Raw genomic sequence first — 20364 nt, forward strand, 5'->3', positions numbered from 1 at the left:
GACAAACAGACGCACTCACAGTTACACCTAGGGGCAATTTAGAGTGTCCAATTAGGGTTGCATGTTTTGGGGATGTGGGAGGAAAAAGGAGTGCCCGGAGAAAAGCCATGCAGGCATGCAAAGTCCACACAGGGATCGAACCGGGGGCCTCACAACTGTGAGGCCAACGGTTGACCAGCTGATCCACCGTGCATAATTTGATCAAAGGTGTAATTCAAGATGTTTTTTTTTAATTGTGTTTGATGGGGTTGATGTCAGATCTTCCCCATCAAACTCAAACCTAGCATGAGGTTTTTTTTTTCGCTGGAGGAAAAAAAAAAAAGCTCAACATTTTTCCTTTTTCGACATGAGCTGCCCACCGAGAAGTGAGCCCCTCCTCTTTTCCGGTCCCTCTCAACCGCGTCAGCCCCGAACGGGATTTTCTCAGCGCGAAACTCGGCTCAAGGCCCCGTCTGACATCCACGGCTGGCAATCGAGCTGAGTTCTTTGCCGGACGGGCAGAGCGTGCTCGACCGTGACGCAAGCTGGCGGATTCCATCGTGGCCACGTGGCTATTGTAAATTTATGATGTCATCAATTATATATTGAGAGCCATATGGGATTTTCCAACAGGGCACTACGTATAATGCCGCGGGAAAATTGACGTTTTTGAAAAATAATGAATGCTTCCCAAAATATCTGCTCTTTTGCTTTAGTTTAAAAAAAAAAAAAACATCTCCGTTTGCCACTTTTCTACTTCTCATGTTGAAAAGGAAGCTTCTGTTTTAAATAAGAAACTCTCAGACATTAAAAAAATGGATCCTGCCAAATCATATCCACGGACTGACAGTTAACTGGTGAAAGTTTTAGCTGTTAAGTCCAACCTTTCAGTATTTTCACTCGGAGATGGTTTTAATGTAGAGTGGCTCTGGTCTGGTACATAAAAAGATTCCCGTTCATCTGCTCGTCACTGCGTATCCCTCCATCTGTCACGCGAGTAAAAGATTCATATCTTCACATCAACTATATTTAGACATTCTACGCCGAATGCGGGCTCTTGTTCAGGTTTCTTTTTTTCCTCCCCTCGTCACCGAACGCTGTGATCTTAAGTTGACTATCTGGTCTGGAAATCTTATTTTTAAAGACGGCTGCGGCGTCGTCAGTATGCCGATCGCTGACTTTGGTCCTGCTTCTTTCTTAACTTGTCAGAACAGTCTGATCCGAGGGTTGTTGCCGAAATCTCGCACATCTTTCATCACTGGTGGCCTTTTTGTTCAAAGTCGGGGCAGCATTTATTTATAAACTGACAATGAAGGATTATTCCGAAAGGAGGGTGCGATCGTCCACGAGAAATCGAAGCAAACTCTCCAATGACAGGTCACGTACGATTTGTCTTACAAATACCGTCTATAGATCTTTCTTACAGTCATGACTATCTTGCGGATCTGGGACCTTAAGAACATTCCTCACTGCTGTTTTTACAAGTACGAAGGGAACGCTTCCGGCAAAGAAGTCAAGTGAGTCAGCCGATGCGCCGTCCGTGACCTCTTTGAAAACATTTTGACGCTCAAAAGAGCATTAAACAGAAGCACCTCATTCAGGGTGAAGCTTGGGTTCTGACCAGAACAAAGAGGTCAGAACATCCATTCTTCCACCCTTTCATTTTCCAAGCCGCTTATCGTCACAAGGGTCGCAGTAATACTGGAGCCTGTCCCAGCATTTCAAATCTAAAGTCTCTGCAATGGGTCCCCGTCAGCTTCAGAATGGAATTTAAAAGGTCTGCCGCTGGTCTATAAATCAGGAAATGGTTTAGGTTCTGAATACATGAAAGAAATGCTAAATATATACAAAACCATTGAGACTGGCAGACTCACGTCAAATAACGCAAACCTGGTGAAGCGGGATTTGGCTGTCATGCGCCACGTAAATGGAAGAAGTTGCCAACAGAAGTGACATCAAAGTGTTGTCAGGTGTTGTCAGACTAAATATCAGCTTCATCCTGTGATGCACATTCAAGAGAATCAAGGAAATCCCACTGATCATGACAGGACTAAAATTTGGAGTCTCTGCTGAGTTTAACCCGCCCCAACCCTCCGTTTTCCCAGCCCTGTTTCCTGCGGTCGATTGCGATAAGTGCAGTCGCAGCCTCCTGTGCGTGGGTAGAAATTGTCCTGTTGGGAGACGGTCTGGATTATCATTTGGTTCAGTCGGACGTGTTCACATGGCTTCAGATAGCAGCAAAAACGCAATTATTCGAAGGCACTGTACATACAGACGAGGAAGGATAAGCCTCGTATTGACCAAAGTAGTGAGACCCCCTCCTTAGTTGCTTCGGAATGAAAAGACAGAATGGAGACTTGTATGCTTCCAGCCTGGTGGGGAAGGCCCAAGATCAGGGGTGCCACACACACTTTTTCCTGATTTACTCCCCCACCCCCTCCACTCTTAAAGACGTACACTCATAGTTACAAATGTTACAGTACTTACGCAGCCCATCAATGTGTTTTATAAAGACAGCGACCACCACCTGTGCTTTAGTTAGCAACACAGTCTGGGCAACGTAGAGCAAAGACGAGCTAGACATGCTGCTTATGTTTACTTTTGATATTAATGGAGAGAGTTAAAAAAAAATAAATGCTGTTGTTTTAAGACGCAGTGACTGTCGAAGTGTGGGAATAATCGAAGAAAAAGTGGTTAAACGGGACGAGATTTTCTCTTTTCTGAATGGGAAAGGTCTGGTCTGACACAGACAATACAGTACACAAAAAGCTAATTCTGTATTTTAAATATAGGAGGCAACAAAACATTACCTTAAAACGGTTTGGGTGCATCATCATAATCCACCATAATCCCTCGTCGGTAGGTCGCCAGAGGCTGACTGCTTGAAAAGTAGATCTTGGGGTAAAAAAGTCTGGGTACCCCTGCCCAAGATCCCCAAACAGTTCCAATGTAACAGTGGCACCTAAATGTGCGAAACAAAGGCCTCTTCTGTTATGGTGGGTACCGTGTATAGATTGAATGACATGTTTACAAGCAACTTCCTTTTCGTGTCAGCAACGTTGCAACGCCATGTCCAATTCATACAACTCGGTCCCTCTGACTGGCTTGCTCAATTTTGGCCAGTCTGCACCTGACGAATTCAAGATGTTGCCGGCCGTAGTCCGCAAAAACCACTTCTCTTAGCAACTGATGCACACACTTTCTCTTCCTTCGGGCTCCTGTGTGACAAAGTCCACTGTCCAAAGTCCAAGTTAGACCTTCGTAACCGTTCCTGTTACTATTCAAGCTCCCTTTCGAGACCTCAGCCTCAATACACCGACAAGAAAATTCAGAACAAGAAGATATCAGAATTCCTCGGATGAGATTCTGTACTTGTCCCGTTCAAAGCAGGTGTAACAATGGCCGCTAAGTGGCAGAAGAGACTTCACACCAGGGGTATCCAATCTACATCCCCGGGGCCATTTGCGGACCCGCGTCCATTTTTTTAGCGGCTTACACTAAAATTAACACTTGAGGGGGCTTAAATCATTTGCCGGGATTTTACTTACATTTTGAAGTACAGAGCTTTTCCAAAAAAGACACAGAATACATTTATCACTAGAACTGGAATGATATTTTTTGTTATTACACCACAATCAATATAGTTACTGCAGCAAATTGAGGGAGTTGTGATTGTTTGCTCTATTTTCTTTACTTTTCTTGAGTTTCTCGAGTACATCTTTCTCCTTTTTGGATAGGAATGTAGAGATGTAATTTTGCTGAAATTATAAGAATAAGAGTGGATTAAGTTGAGTGGGATAACCGGACTGTGACCAGTAAACATATTAAAACGTTCTTATGCACTCCTAAAATTAATTGGTTGTTTGTGGTTATGCAGATTTTTTTGGGGGGTTAGCAGGGGGTCTGAGCCTACCAAAAACAAAGCAAGAAAACCAAATATATTTCTTAGATGGCTTTTGATTGTCACTCATCCTTGTCTTCGCATAGTTGCCCAAGGCTAAAGGTAAATTAACCTAAATTTATGATCGTAAATTGAGTTTATGTACTTTGAATGTTTATTTTTGGCTTTGGTGGGATAGGGGTGGGGGCTTGGAAGGATTATTACATTTAGAAAAGCAAATTTATTTGTATCGCGCATTTCATACACGAGGTAACTCAATGTGATTGACATGATTAACAGCATTTGAAAACAAATAGATAAAACATTTAAAATGGGATACAAACAATAAAAATGGCAAACAAAATCTCTTCTACTTACGAAAAATATACGTCACCTAACTATTTCCGGAACGGAATAATTTCGTAAGTAGAGGATGGAATTTTTTTTTTTTTTTAAAGGACATTCAATAGATTGAAGTTGAAAGTCAAAGTGCCGCTTGCATGCTTGCAATTTCTCATAACGTGGCCGCAGGAGGAACCAGTCGGGTCACGCACGCGCGCGTGCGCGCGGCACGCGTGACTCACGGACGTGTGCGCGCCGAGGCCAGCAGCAGCAGCAGCTCGCCTTGCAAGTCGGGTCCTCCTCCCCTGTCGGCGTCGGCCGCGGCAGCGCCGGCAGCACGCTCGCATCTCCGCTCCGTTTCCCTTTTCGGCCCGACCGACCAAACGGCGCCTCCCGTCTTGTCGACCCCAGGTAGAATTTTCAATGTTTTCCTTTTTGCAGCGGGAGGGGTAGAAACATAATCTCGAGACTGCGTTTTTTTTTTTTTTTTTTTTTTTTTGCGCAAAACGTCGCGCGAGCCGGGTGATCGGAAAGACACGCAGTGGCTGAAGCGCGAGTTAGTTGGTGTGTTGCTATGGCATTGCCAGAAAACATCCTACCTGCCAGCCTTTATGAAGTGTTAGCGTCTTACTCCGGCATTGCCAGGCAACGTCGTGTCTACCTGCCCGCTTGGAGCCGCCATCATGTAGTTTTTTTTTTCTTGCCACGTCATAAGTCAACTAATGTCTCTTCGCCATTCATTTGCTATTCCCACGCTCATCAGTTTGTTCATCTCTCTGAAATGTGACCGCCAACACTTCTCTTTCGTTGTGCTTGGACTATTTTGTTTTATTTTCATTTTATTTTTCTCAGTCAGAAGTCTGTGGTTTGTGGTGGCCGAACCACTCATTTTCCGCGAGGTCATCAGCATTTCTTCCTGCGCTCTTGTGTGTTCATGTTCATATAGCAGTACCCGGCCAGCTCGGGAAAGGACCGGAGAGGACTGGAGATGGTCATGCCCAGCATGTCGCCCATCAGCCGGACAGCGCCGGCCACGGACGCGTGCAGATGTTTGCAGTGAAGGTGCTCGCACGCCTCCGAATTTCTCTAGCTGATGCATCCCAACACGCAGCCTCTACTCGGGAGAAATTGCGTTATCATCTCATCTGGTGTCTACTGCAAATTACCTCGAGGTGGTCTTGAAGCAAGCAACAGGATGAGTCGGAATGGAGGAGGAGGAGGAGAGAGAGAGAGAGAGAGAGCCTTCACTCTTTAAATGTGTTTTTTTTTTTACAAGACAGCGGGAAATCAATATTGTTCATTAGGCAACCTGCCTTATTGTTTTCTTCAATGATTGGAACATTATTGCTATTTGTATTTTTCCTGCAAATCTCTCTCTTTTGCAAAATGCATGCATGAGGCAAGCTCCGTGCGTGTATACCCCCCCCCCTTTTTTTTTTTCTCTTGTGTCAAGAGTGCGGGGGCAGGCGGGGTCTCCTCTCAAGCAGTCAAGTGCTGGTGGGAAGACGTGAAGCTTGGAAGTGCGCATCACTCGACCGGTTTCCCAGGACAAACGCGGCAATGTGAAATATGTCAACAAGCTGACGGCACTCCATCCTTTTGGCTCGGCGGAGACTGCGCTCCGTTAGATTTAAGCCAGAGCCCGACTGATGCGCGCTTCCCCGGTTGGTCGTGGCACTGGCCTGAACCGGCTTTCCTTTGTGTATGTTTGTGGCAGAGGAGCAGGCTGAGGTAGCGATCATGGGGAAATCCAACAGCAAGCTCAAGCCGGAGGTGGTCGAGGAACTGACCAGAAAAACCTACTGTGAGTACCCCGTGATGGATTGTTGATTGTCTTCAACGTGCAAACCTTGATGAAACTTTTAAACGGAATGACAGTTTGCGCAAAAAGTTAAAAAGGCCGAAACGGGCACTGTCATGCTTCTTTCCACGGGCGTCATTTCCAGCAAATAGCCGTATCCTGCTGCTTCCATTATAATTGAATAGAACAAATGCCACTAACGAGATTCACCAAGCTGGGGGAATTGAAGAACTCTCAACTTGAACAAATTATAATTGTGAATGGTCATGCGCTAATTTACACACATTTTGTAATCATGCTGCAGCTTCCATTGTAGGTTTTTTTGTTTTTTTTTTTTTTTTTTTTTACTTGCAAGCTGTGCTCCTTCACTCTGACTAATTGGATTTGTACAAAGATAAATGTAGTTTGAGTGCCTTACCGTTAGACTGTAGGGAGAAATGATTCAGTTGGGACAGAAGTGCTCATCCATATCTTAGGCGGAGTGTTCTGTTTGCTCTCGAGGATTCTTTCATTCAGCCTCCGGAATACAAGATGCACATTGCAATTCTCCCCCTCGGTTTTCAATCAGATTAGCGCTCAGCTCGGTTTGGCAATTACCATAATGATGTCTCCACTGGAAGGCGCACTTTTTGTTGCGCGTTACTGTCAGAGCACAACGTTATTCTCCTAATTCCTGTGATTGTTGCCGCTGCAGCGGTGCGGCGTGGAGGTGTGAGTGGGAGCAGGCTAATGACCGGCCGCGGAGGCCAGGGGGGCTGCCGCTGCGGCAGGAAATTGCTGCCGAGCGAGAGGCGGCTTCGTGCCGGGTCCGCCTGCTCCCCGCTGTCGTTTCTTTTCCTCTCGTTCCATCCACTAATTGCCCTCTTCGAGCGGGGACGGGGAACGGTGCAATTAGGATCTTATCTGGTTATCTTCGCTGAGAGTCGCTCCAAGCTGTCCTCCTCCAGATCGTCTCATCGCCCATCCTTCTTCCTTGGATACTGCCCGCTGCCTTATTTTCGGTCCCCTGCGAAGAGCTTTGTCTCCATTTTCATCACCGCTTTCCTTTGATTTTTGACAGATCGGGGGACTAAGGAAATTTCTCTTTCTAAGTGGCTCTTTGTGTCTGTGATGAAAAGAAGGAGGGTGTTTTTTTTTCTTCTCTGTAAAAATAATAGCTTGTGTTGACAGAAAACCAACCGAGGCCTGGCCAACAGTGAGAGCTGTCAAGTGTGTGATTTCAAGGCAGCGACGTTTTTCTAAACTAAATAGGAAGATGTTGTACAGTCACTGAAACACCCGAAAAGAGCCCAAGAGCGCTTCAAGACATCCCAGATTAGGTCAGAATTAGCGTTCAGTGTGGCAATCACATGGAAACACCGGCGTATAGTCAAAGGTCTCCAGGGTGTAGGCTTGGCCCATCAAATGGCGTGACAATTCTTTTGTGTTGTCAGAGCCATGAAGAGGTTTCGCAGTGACAGAGTGCAAGCGGGACTGGTTTTAGCAGACCCTCCAGGGCCAACCGGCCCGCCAGGCCCCGGCCCTTTCTTGCATGGACGGATTGCATTATTGCACGTTGGCTCCGACTGAGTTATATAACGTTTTAAACGGAAATCATAGCTGCGTTGAACTTCCCGCATTTGTGTGTACACGGGCGGAAACGTAATGGCGGTTTATCTTGACGGACCGTGACATTGAATGCCAGGGGCACATGGAGCCTTTCGAGGTGAGTTGCACACATGAAAGCCACCCGACTCGGGCCTCGTGCAGCAAAGCGCTCGTACGAGCAGCAATAAGACGGGGCAATTTTATGCTTGAATCCGGTTTGGATGACATCCGAAATTTGTGTCAGCAAGAAACATCGAAATTGTGCCGGACGTTATGAAGCCCTGCCTTTGACTTCGAGCAAACCGAGGGGGTTTGAAGACGCCTTCCATCCTGAGCAGCATGAATTGAAAGTCTCGACTAGTTGACCTCATTCTACTAATTTACATTTATAAGGTCAAAGGTGTAAATTTGCTTTGGCTACGTGGACAGTCAACGCAAACCTGGATTGGCCATTAGTCGAAAAAAAGGCAAGACAAGACGTCAAGCCTTTTCAAGCGTCCTGTTTTTGTTCCTGCTGCAGCCGACCCCTTCGCCGCTCAGCCTTATTTGTCCTCCTGTCAAGTCCTGAGGGTTCACTTGCACTAGTTCTCTTCTGGCCTGGATAAATGATTCTTTCACCAAACCCTCTAATGCAATCAGTTAGTATATTGATAATCCACTCGATGTAACGTGAATGTTTGCTGTGCTCACTTCGGTGCATGATGCCACATTTTTACTTTCTAAAAACATAATTATTCATGGCGTTATGAATGTTGTCTCTAAATCTAAGTTGACTCCATTTCTTTTGCAGTTACAGAAAAAGAGGTGCAACAGTGGTAAGTGTGGACTTTCTTTCTTCATGATACGTTGCCAAACTGCATGAGCCCAAAGAGTTGACTTGTTTATTGTTTTGTTTTTGTGTATTGTTCTGATAATTGAAGGACTTGGAAGCCTTCCCGGGACCGAATAGCTTTCAGGTGTAGTAACATAAACGTGTCAAGTAGCTTTTTGCTGAACTTGGACAAGGAATGTCCGATAAGGAAAGAATGGCGGGGGAACAAGACAACTCTCAAGAATGTAATCACGGCAGAAGTTGAGACTTCACACGACTGCCGGGAACTATTCCTTCCATCTGTACCCCCATCTTTTCAGAGCAGAGCCCACACGATGATGTAACATTTACAGTACTCGCATCCATCGAAGTGACACATATTTCTGCGCGAGAAGCACCCCAGACTAGAAGAAGTCACACAACAGAGTTGAGAGTGATTATTACCGTGGAGGTGCGAAACCCCCCCCCCCCCCGTCCCCAAATGTAATTGCGAAGGCACGATCTGGCGGCCGGGGGCGCCGGGAGGAGCAACCCATTCGCTTTCATCACAAAAGAGGATTCAAGCTTGAGTGCAGTCCTCTCATTTGACTGCTGCCGGGCTATTGTTGGCCGGCCTGAAAAATCAACAACAAAGAATAGCGCGTCTGATTAAAAAAAAAAAAAAAGTCTCACTGTAATATAGCGATCATTATCCCACATTCACACTTGAATTCTCCTGCTTTGGTTTTGCATTTCACAAGCTAATCATCATGCTTGAAAGGAGCTCCGTCTTTGAGAGAGGGGTCACTTTTCAAGAGATGGAGCGCTGGACGGGCTAAAGCCTCGAAGGTAGCTTGTCTTTGGCCTGTCTCTTCAGTGCATTGGGGCAGAATTCCAACCCCCCCCCCACCCCACCCCACACACCCCACACACCTCAGGCTATGCGTTCTGAAGCAAGCTAACCCACCATCACATCCTTCGCATCAGTGGCTGCTTGGAGATTAGCAGCAATCAACGCTGCTGAGGGTGAGGGATCGAGAGAGAATTTTGCCAGAGGAAATGCCAGATGGCTTGCAATTGGAGCACAAGCACCCGACGCGAGACTTAGCGGCGTTCGAAAAATGCCCGTCTTGCACACAGAATCGTTTCCCCTTTCAAATTATCCACAAAAGAAACAGAATTCACGAAACTGACCTGTCCCCGGGCATTGTGGTTTCTGCATGCCGCTTCTTAGCGTGAGCTAACCTTCCGCCCAGCAGGGATTCTACTTTGTCCCTGCGAGTGCAGCACGACTCCGGGCATAGGCTGTGCATCTGTCATCGTGCCAGAGTTCCGATACACGCGCATGTTCTTGACAAGTGAAGCCGAGTCTGATTCAGGCTGTGAAGACCGGCTGACGCAAGCGGGCTGACAATGTGTGGCCGCTTTGCTGTAATTCCTCATTATTATTTTGGGAAATGGGAAGCAAATTGTTGATCATCTTCTTCTTCTTTTTCTTTCGCCTTGTCCCGTGAGGGACATCTTTTTCATCTCTCGTGCATCCTCCTCTCTAACACCCACTGTCCTCATGTTTTCCCTCACAACATCCATCAACCTTTTCTTTGGTCTTTCTCTGTCTCTCTTCCCTGGGAGCTCCATCCTCAGCATCCTTCTACCAATATACTCACTCTCACGCCTCTGAACATGTCCAAACCATCGAAGTCTGCTCTCTCGAATCTTGTCTCCAAAACATCCAGCTTTGGCTGTCCCTCTAATGAGCTCATTTCTAATCCTTTCCAACCTGTTCACTCCGAGCGATAACCTCAGCATCTTAATTTCTGCTTCCTGTTGTTTCTTCAGAGCCACCGTCTCTCATCCGTACATCATGGCCAGCCTCACCACTGTTTTATAGACTTTGCCCTTCATCCTAGCGGAGACTCTTCTGTCACATAGAACACCAAACACCAAGTGTTCCACCTCGCTGGGACCCGTTTCTTCACTTCCTTACCACGCTCACCATTGCTCCGGATTGTTGAACCCCAAGTATTTGAAGTCATCCACCCTCGCTATCTCTTCTCCCTGGAGCGTCACTCTTCCCCTATCGCCCCTCTCATTCACGCACATATATTAAGATTTACTTTGGCTAATCTTCATTGCTCTCCTTTCCAGTGCGTGCCTCCTTCTTTCTAATTGTTCCTCCGCCTGCTCCCTGCTTTCACTGCAGATCACAATATCATCTGCGAACATCATAGTCCAAGGGGAATCCAGTCTAACCTCGTCTGTCAGCCTATCCATTACTACCGCAAACAGGAAGGGGCTCAGCGCGGAACCCTGATGCAGTCCCACCTCCACCTTGAATTCTTCTGACACACCTACGGCACATCTCACCGCTGTTCTGCTGCCCTCATACATGTCCTGTACTATTCCAACATATTTCTCCGCCACACCAGACTTGCGCATGCAGTACCACAGTTCCACTCTTGGTACTCTGTCATGGGCTTTTCCACAAGCATCCTCAAAGCAAATAATGCATTTGTTGATGCCGGAGAGAAACTGTGTGAAAAAGGTCAATGCCTTACTTTGGTGTGGGCAGCTTTGGATCAATTCCCGCTCACTGATGTTGCTGATCTATGCCCTGCGACTAGTTCAGGGTGTAGTCCACCATTCGCCCAAAGCTAGCTGGTATAGGCTCCAGTTTTCCTGTGACCCTTGTGAGGATAAGCGGCTTGGATAAAGAAAGTTTTTTTTAGTAAGGCATGACAATGGTGATTTCCTCTGCCTATGTCAGTTTTTCCAAGATATGTATTGCACTAAAACCTCCTCGATAGACTGGTTAAAAGTAATCAAATATATATTTTTTGGATTAATTGTGTATATAGAGTGAAAGTTTCCCTTTGCTGACAAATTAAACAATGTGATCTATCCATTTTGCCACCCATTTATTCTGCACACACCGAATTACTTGACTAATTTATTAAACGCCAACCTCATTTTTCTACCATGCATAACACGAGACCATCCAGACGCTTTTTTCAAACTTTCTTCCATTGTATCCCAAATTGAGCTGATTTGCTGCCAGCGCAAAATGTATTCAACCTAAAATGCCTTCTGACACTCTTTCTCCATTTTTATGTTGCGTCGAAGAACAGCTTGCGTGCACCACTGTGTTCTCAATGGAGGCATTATTGTGCCCGCTAGATATAATAATCACTGAATATTAATGCGGACTGAGGAATCCAGGTAAATTGCTTTGGGCTTGAAATATGATTCTCCTAATCCACAGTGCACTGTGAATCTCACTTTGGTTGTATTCATGCTAAAAGCTCAACCCTGCTTTCATCCTTTGATATTTTAAATGTGAGATGGTTCTGGCTTCTTTTTCTGGACGTGGATCAGCAGCGCATCGCAGCACAGATGACACAGAGCTCGCTTCGTCATCGCCAGAGTAGATTAAATGTAGTTTTAAAGAAATGCGGAGCCAGCAGACATCATCTTCATCAGAGCGCCGTTCTCAAGTCAACTTGGGCTGATTGTGCTGTTCATCAAATGCGAGAAGCATCGTGGGAGCGATATTATTTTCCAGACATTTCTTTTTATTCCTTGTGTAGGTTAGTGATTTCTATTTTGAACCCAAGCTCTACTTTTGTGTCTTTTTTGGGGAAATGGAGCGAGGTGACTCCACCCATTCATGATTCAGTGGCATGGTGATGTAGTGCTGCCTCCTTGAAAGTGCAAACACAAATATAGCTTTCGTTTTGTCTTGATGACAATGGTCATTTCCAACTGGCGGTCTTCAGCTCTGCCCCCCTTAGCAACACTTCCCATCTCGCACAAGCTTCCAAAATGGCGACTGAACAGAATAGGTTTGAAGTGGATTCTCTATCGCGTATTTCCGGTAACATTGTGGTATGTTTTTTTGCCAAATGCGCCAGACTTGTCCAAGAAAGTTCTACAGAGAGGTCTCAACTATTTCACGCAAGGATATGTGCACGAAATTAAGATTTTGGACAGAGCAGGACGCAATGTCAGAGTTAGAGGAAAACGTTGGCGATCGATGCAAAAAAAGTTCGACGCCTCACAAACTTCATATTGATATCCAACAGGGTAAAATAGTGGAATCGTACTGCGCATGTAAAGCAGGGTGAGTACTTTTTACTTGGCAAGATCACGAGCAATATCATTGTAGTCTTTCGAAGTGAGTGGGTGGATTCACTTGGCTTGGCTCGTAATGGAACCCAGTACTGTCTTAAAAGTTCGATGCAATACAAACGGATATTTCTCTTGCATTTATGTATCACTAACCCGACTCTTTGGCGTAAAAGATGACACATTCAGCAGGTCAGTGATACGCTAACAAAGTGAAAGTTGTTCTCCTGCAATGTATGTATAAAGCACTGATAATAATTCAATCAAACTCAGAGAAGATACTTCTCCCTCGCTTACCTTTGAACATACAGCCTTGTGTTTGTTGATATTCTCCACATTGAGTTGTACGCCCACTCTTCCGCGAGCCTTAATCCATTGTAGACACTTCGTCAACTGTGTTTTAGACTCTGGAAAATGAATCAAGCGGGCCCCTTGTGACCGAGCCGGATATCTTTAATCAGAATTGCACGTTCCCCAAGCGCATCTGAGGACCATTTTGTTCATAACGTTAACTTTTCAAAGCGCACGCATTGCTTGTGGGACATGAAGACAAGACGGGCGTGTCAAGCCAGGGGTTAAGAAAATGCGGCTATCTGATTGGCTATTATTGTACGAGTGATTGACAGGTCAGAAAGGTCCATTGCGTCTCTCTTCAGACTTAAAAACGAGCGCCGACTCCTCGTCGCGTCGCCATCGTTCTGCCCCGGTCGTCATGGCGATGCAAGCTCCACTCTTCTTTGGCTCCGTGGGTTGAGCTGGGGCTCACTTGACAGAACTGCCCCCCCCCCCCCCCACACACACACACAAAAATGATTCGTTTCAACTTGCTGTCAAGCGTGCTGGAATTTGTTTTCTTTTGTGTATTTTGAGTATCAAATGTCAGAGAGCTTTTATTGGGAATTAAATTGTAAAAGAAATGCATAATGCCTCTTTTAGGAGTCACTGACGGCGTCGTGTTTCACTCTCATGACTTCTGTGCGGGCAATGTTTTGAGGTCAATTAACTCAGGAACAGAAAGAAGGTGAAAGGTCGTCAGAGTCATGCATTTGCCCTGTGATTGGATGACGGGATAAGCTCCAACTCCCAAGGATAAGCAGTATAGAAAATGGATGTCTTGAAAAAAAAAGTACAGTTCTTTAATTGCAATTTAAAAAACAATTTAGTCATGAATGTGTCAAACTGACGTGGAACGGAAAAGGATGAATTTGAGACGCTTCCTCAATTCAGTGTTGTGACTGTTTGCAACCAGATGAAACAGAAACATTGTTCAGTCTCTCACTGCAGCTTTCTGCGCTTTGACCCGATTTTAACAGCCTTTGAGCTTTACAGCACTGGAAAGGAGGGTTGTAAAATCTCCAGAACCCAAAAAGTGCACGCTGCTATTTGGCGCACAGTGCAACGGGTCTACATTTCACGTCCGATCTAGACCAGGCGCCGCAAGTAGTTCAAGCAACTAAATTGAGTGAAAAAGACGGTTGACGTTCTGTGCCATTGAACGCAGCCGTTTTAACTTCCCGCCACGGTTGCTTCTTCCGCTTATGTGCCTTAGCCTCTTTCCGGGAGCACATTTTAACACATTGGGAACATTTGCAATCCAAATGCGACTGAATTCTCTTTGGTGCAAAGGAGCAAAATATCGTTGAACTTGTGCAGTCAAGCAGTTGTCGACTGGCTGAGGCGCCGTCGCTCGAAGTTATTAGTGTTCAGCGGCGCTGCCTCGGTTCTTGATTGAACCGTACAAGAGAGCTGCCCAACTTTGAGTGACTGCACTTGAAATTGCTTATGAATTGCTGCTATATTTAGTCTAATGCACATTACGTCGCTCTCTGGATGTGTCATTTTCAAGGGTAAGGAGAAACAATCAGACTTGTCTGTCAGTCGTGCAAATTATCAAATAAAGACGAGAGGCTAATTGGGTTACGGGCGAACCACCGCGGGCTCGCAGTTGGATAAGAACAATTTTCTTACCTGCGAATGAGACAAATAGCCGAGCTCTTCGGCTTTTCCATCAGACACATTTGAACTACATACCCTTTGCTGACGTTTACCATAATTACTCCACCCTCTATTCTTCTTTGCGGCTTTGTGACGGTCTACTGATTCGTTATTATGTGCATCTTTCCGTTTTCTTGACAGGTACAAAGGGTTCATTAAAGATTGTCCCAGTGGACAGCTGGATTCTGTGGGATTTCAGAAGATATACAAGCAGTTCTTTCCTTTTGGAGATCCCACAAAGTTCGCCTCTTTTGTTTTCAACGTCTTTGATGAAAACAAGGTTTGTCATTTACTATCATCGCTATGTCGGACAAAAAATTATCCATTTGTAGTCCATTTATTCAGTACTATGTCAAAAAGATTCTTCTAGGAGGACAGTGGCTTGCAAGAGCAGAGTACAAAAGTCAGCTTTTTCATTATATGCCATGTTCTGATTGATTCCAACCTGACTTTTAACAATCATATCAAATCAATCACAAAAACTGCCTTCTACCATCTGGAAAACATATCTAGAGGTCATGTCTTGTATGTGTCAAGCAGACCAGGAAAAAGCTCATCCATGCTTTTATATCAAGTAGACTTGACTACTGTAATGGTCTTCTGAATGGACTCCCCAAAAAGAGTATTAAACAGCTGCAACTCATTCAGAATGGTGCAACTCGCATTCTGACCAAAACAAAGCGGTCAGCGCACATAACGCCAATCCTAAAGTCCTTGCGCTGGATTCCAGTCAGCTTTAGAATAGACGTTAAAGTTCTGCTACTGGTCTATGAATCACTAAACGATTTAGGTCCTGAATCCATGAAAGAAATGCTTACAGAATACAAACCCAGTAGAGCTCCGAGATCAACTGATTCAGGTCAAATAGTGGAGCGCAGAATCCGAAGCAAACGTGGTGAAGCAGCATTTAGCTATTATGCTGCACATAAATGGAATAAGTTCCCAAAAGAGGTGAGGTGAGCCCCAAGTGTGAATGTTTTTAAATTCAGCTTGAAAACGCTCCTTTTTTTAATCATGCTTTTTAGTGTATATATCCACTTTTTGATCATATTACTTGCACTGTATGCGGTTTTAACTGCCTTTTTAAAATATTTTGTTTATCATTTATATTGTTTTTATCCCGTTTTAAATCTCTTTGTTTTCAAGTGCCTTTCATCATGTAAAGTACATTGAGTTACCTCGTATATGAAATACGCTATACAAATAAATTTGCTTTTCTTTGCATTAATGTCGTTCATAAGATTCAGTTTTCTGAAAATGTATGCTCATTGGCTGGTTATTAGACTCACAGGTCAATGGTAGATGTTTGCAACACGTTCATGCCAAATTCGATTTTCTTTTTGCTGTAGTTGACTAGCTTCTTGAGCAAAGGCCTAAAGTGTATGTACTTTATTCACGTTACCTAATATTCTTTTCATCGCAGTCTGTGGAGACCTTTTGAGTGTCATTTAGGAGACAAATTTTCTGCCTATATGTAAGTCAGCCCTGCAGCAGGATTGGCTTTGTTTACGATGCTTTGTGTCTTGAAAATGAGACGTTCCCCCCGGGGCTGATGTTCATCTACTACCTTTGCTGACGTCAGACACCCCGTTGTTGAAGAATGAAGTCTTTTTTTTTTTTTTTTTTTTTTTTTTTTGGTCGGAGTCAGCTGTCGTAGAGAGTGTCTCAACAGGGCGAGTAGAGCACATAGCTAAGCGAAGGTAGCCGCGAAGTGACCAATGTGGGGCTGGCGTAAATCCACAGCTCGTGACTTTCCAACCAAGTCACGGAGTAACGATCCACAGTACAAAACCACACAAATTAAGAGCTGCAGATCACGATGAAATGTACGCCATATTCTTGAAATCCCTGCAAGGACTACTCTCCAATACCTGCGATTGCTCAATGTATGTAACCTTTCAATCTGCGAGGCGTCTAACTAACAGCCAGAGGTGACATATTTCTGCCCCCGGAGAGATCGAAGTGCAGGGCAAAAATAGCTCCAAACCTGAAGGAGACACCTGGACCTGTTTTTAAGCAGGATGTAGCAAGGACCTCTCTGAGGAAGTGTAATATATGAAGTTTCCTCGCCTGTGCCATTTTCTAGGACGGACGCATCGAGTTCTCGGAGTTCATCCAGGCGTTGTCTGTGACTTCTCGGGGAACTCTGGATGAGAAACTGAGATGTAAGATGTGTTTTCTATCACTATTGCTGATCATTACACGACTGGATTTTCAATCGGGCTTTACTGCTTTGTGCTGGTTGATTTGCAAGACACTCCCGCGTGACCTGATGTGAAGACGTTTTGTGTTTTTTAATTGCTAACAGAAAAACTACTTTATCAAAAGGATTTTTTAGTTTCCTGCCACTTAGGATTTATTTATTTTTTACTAGCAAAGAAATGTTTTATTATTCCTTGCTGAAGCACAATGTTGCATAATGTATATTTTTCAATTGTTTTATTGTTATATTTATTAAGGTGACTGTAACTCTGGAATGTTGGCATTTGCCCAGCAGCTCATATTGCTGGCCGAGACCTCTGGACTGTAGTAAACCACCTACTTTAATACTTGAATTCTTTTTTCAGGGGCTTTCAAGCTATACGACTTGGATAATGATGGCTACATCACCCGCGATGAGATGTTGAACATAGTAGATGCCATTTATCAGATGGTGGTAAGTTGACCACGCAATACATACTGTGGAACCTTAAGGGTCAAAAACTAGTTGGTCGGACTTGCACCCTAAAACCCCAATTCCTATCTGTCACGACAGTAAGGAACGACTGGTGTACAATCAAATTCGCACACGCGAGTTTGGGATGACACATTTTAGCTCTCGCATTGCCGTACAGTTTTTTGTTGTTTTTTTTTAGAGTAAAATGACTTACTTTAACCAGGATCCCTCACTGTACCTTGGTCTATGGTAGAAGCCCAGTTCTGCTTTGCGCTAATTGGTGCCATAGATCCTCATCGACTGCTACTTTTCCAGCTAGCCCGCTGCTGCTTAGCCTGCTGGCTACCTAGCCTCTCAGGCTTCATGCGCCACACTGATATGGATCGCCTTTGTCCCATTAAATATGCCACCGGGCCGTGGTTGCCTTCTCCAGCGAGGGCTCCTTTTCATTTTCCATTGTAGTGCTTTGGTGTTATCTGTGCAGCTCAATGTTTTTTTTTTTTTTTCCAAAAAGGTTTTTAAGAAATTTATGCATAGTTCATCATACAAGTAGAATATTGTATGTTACAATAATAGAACATACTTTAAGCTCCCACTTTTTAATCAACCAAAAATTAATTAAATGTTCTACAAAAAACAGAACATATGAATGATTGCTTGCTAGCAGAACCAAGCTCTTGAGATCTCATCTTGAGGTCACAATTTTCTTTTGGGCTGTTTTAAATTTGCACTTCCACTGTACTTGAGCCTGCTTGCTGTCGCATTGGTCGGTATTTCAGGGAAACACTGTGGAGTTGCCGGAAGAAGAAAACACACCAGAAAAGCGAGTGGACCGCATCTTTGCAATGATGGACAAGGTTCGTGCACGCGTCTTATTTAGCATTGAAAAATGCGTAGCTGCTTCCTCCAGGGTATCTGGATGGACACTGTTATATTTAGAAATGCATGCTATATCTACCACAGTATCGTTCATACTGTCAGCATTTTATCGTCTCTTTGCACCCTGGCCCTCAGTGCCAGTGGCCATTCTCTGAGCTCACGGGAATCTACTTGTCTCGTGTAAATGATGCAGTGAAGCCTGGTTGGGCGTGTCCAAGATGCACTTGGTGATTCGTGTCAGCGAACTGGCTAGAATCCCAGGCCGCCGATCCGACCTCAGACCAAAAGCACTGAAAAGCAGCGATGTGCTCTGCTCTGATGGGGGGGCGCATTTGCCCCCTGCTGGTAATGGTGCGCTAATGGCGTCTCTGTCGGATGTTCCTCTTCCAGAACGCGGACGGGAAACTGACCCTGCAGGAGTTCCAGGAGGGTTCCAAGGCTGACCCTTCTATTGTTCAAGCGCTGTCTCTCTATGACGGTCTGGTCTAAGAATGTAAGGTGAGCGGCGTATTCATGTGCCAAGCCACGTGCGCGCTTCGCCAAAGGGGAAGTTGCGCCAATCCAATATTTTGCCATCCTCCTGTCATCTGAGCAAATAAAAAAAAAAGCAAGACAAATCAGCGAATGGCCTGAATCCAGAGCGAAGCAGCTGCTTTCTGCTCACAGTTTGTTCTTATGAATTATTCAAGCGACCCACTTGTTTGCTGGCAATCAAACGGTCTTTGAATGCCGAGTGAGGAGCCTCTTCCGCCGCCTCGTAATCCACCAGCCTCTCGTCCCCTCTGCCAACTCTTGCTGACACGGGACTCGCCGTTTTGTCAGCTGTGAAGTGGGCTTGTGAATGCACATTTTCAACGCGGCGTTCAAGTGATTATCCTGCATGGTCTGAGCAAAGATGTGTTTCCTCCTAACCCTGCAACACGGATCCAGTATGCGGCCCCCATAAACAAGCGCGCCAGTGGATCTCGCACATCCAGGGGTGGACTGACAATCACAAGAGACTAGTTTGTTTCTCCAACAAGGATTGCGGACACACCTTCTGACGCCGTTTCAACGTGTTCCTGCCGCTGCTGTGTGCTGTCTGTGCAAATGTCGCAGCCGTCTGCTTTCCCCCGCCAAAAGTCCCAGGCGACGAATCCCTCTGGAGGATTTTCCAGACTTTTTCCGCGACGAGAAGCAGAAAGCTCTGCTTTCATCCTGGACTCTAGAGTCGAAAATGGAAACGTGTGTTACACGTTGAACACTAACGGAAATTTACAAAGTGGTGTCTTGTAATGTGTAAAAAGTGTATTATGTTAACGTGCCGTAGTTCCTGCTTTGCTGCCTTCAAGATTTTTTCATCTCTTACAAAAAAAAGAATGAAGTTTTACTTTATATCAAAGTTCTTGAAATGTTTTGCACTGCCTTTTTCACTATTCTTGTGGTATTTTTTTTATTTATTTTATTTTTTTGTCCTCACAACGAGTTTCCTCTTCTGTGAGAACTGAGTTTTCAATTTGTTGAGGGAGCGACGAGCTTTCTAAGGATTATTTGACCGTGTTTGCGGCCTGCGATTCCTGTCGTGTTTCCAAATCCCGTGAGCATGAGTGAGTGACGTCTGCGGTGCAACAACCGGGTGGCATCGCTGAAGACTTGACGTTCGAATTGAGGCTCGAGACCCTCATTCACCTTAAGTAGACAACAAGTGGCAGAAACAAACAGACACCAATTGCCCTTGTAAAGGTTTTGCCGCCTCTGTGGCCACCGTTGTCCACGTGATATTTGCCCAGCTGTGTTTAGCTCGAGCCTTCTACCGATCCTCAATCATTTCCGTTGCAGCAGTCACACGTCTTCGCACTGTCACTGATGTTTTATGCCTTATGCAAATGATAGTTTACTGAATGGCAAATGCCGTTCACCTGTCATTGGTCAGTATGAGAGCACACAATAAATGCATTTAAATGGCCACGTGTGTTAAGTCAAGGTCATTTTACGACACTGCCGCATTTTGTTAAGGTTGGAGTTGTAAGGACTATTGACATATACATGTCTAGACTTCTTTTTCTTTCTTAGAGGTCGCCACAGCATGTCATCTTTTTCCATTTAAGCCTATCTCGTGCATCCTCCTCTCTTAACACCCACTGTCCTCATGTTGTCCCTCACAACATCCATCAACCTTTCCTTTGGTCTTCCTCTCACTCTTTTGCCTGGCAGCTCCATCCTCAGCACCCTTCTACCAGTATACTGACTCTCTGGCCTCTGGACATGTCCAAACCATCGAAGTCTGCTCTGTCTAACCTTGTCTACAAAACATCCAACTTTGGCTATCCCTCTGATGAGCTCATTTCTAA

The 20364-nt window shown here is 45.0% G+C and overlaps 1 protein-coding gene across 3 annotated transcripts; it reads left to right on the forward strand.

Annotated features, from left to right (window-relative positions):
• Positions 1–1132: 1132 nt before the first annotated feature.
• ncs1b (neuronal calcium sensor 1b) lies at positions 1133–19979 on the forward strand. 3 transcript variants are annotated; one of them, XM_061816512.1, is made up of 10 exons: positions 1143–1496; positions 4391–4612; positions 5148–5263; positions 5919–6005; positions 8380–8404; positions 14641–14779; positions 16586–16664; positions 17067–17155; positions 17935–18012; positions 18425–19979. In XM_061816512.1, the coding sequence occupies exons 1-10, from the start codon at positions 1408–1410 to the stop codon at positions 18521–18523; spliced, it is 1023 nt and encodes a 340-aa protein (XP_061672496.1). In that variant the 5' UTR covers positions 1143–1407; the 3' UTR covers positions 18524–19979. The 3 variants fall into 3 exon arrangements, with proteins under 3 accessions (XP_061672493.1, XP_061672495.1, XP_061672496.1); XM_061816509.1 differs by having other exon boundaries at positions 1133–1496; positions 17935–19979; XM_061816511.1 differs by having other exon boundaries at positions 1133–1496; positions 5151–5263; positions 17935–19979.
• Positions 19980–20364: the final 385 nt, after the last annotated feature.

This window comes from Syngnathoides biaculeatus, chromosome 4, assembly GCF_019802595.1.
Source record: "Syngnathoides biaculeatus isolate LvHL_M chromosome 4, ASM1980259v1, whole genome shotgun sequence".
NCBI classification, from domain to species: Eukaryota; Metazoa; Chordata; class Actinopteri; order Syngnathiformes; family Syngnathidae; genus Syngnathoides; species Syngnathoides biaculeatus.

Coding starts and splice junctions, on each gene's coding strand:
- ncs1b (XM_061816509.1), top strand. CDS start 1,408: ATGACTATCTTGCGGATCTGGGACCTTAAGAACATTCCTCACTGCTGT. Junction 5,264..5,918: donor TGCAGATGTTTGCAGTGAAG/GTGCTCGCACGC, acceptor TGTTTGTGGCAG/AGGAGCAGGCTGAGGTAGCG. Junction 14,780..16,585: donor ACGTCTTTGATGAAAACAAG/GTTTGTCATTTA, acceptor GCCATTTTCTAG/GACGGACGCATCGAGTTCTC.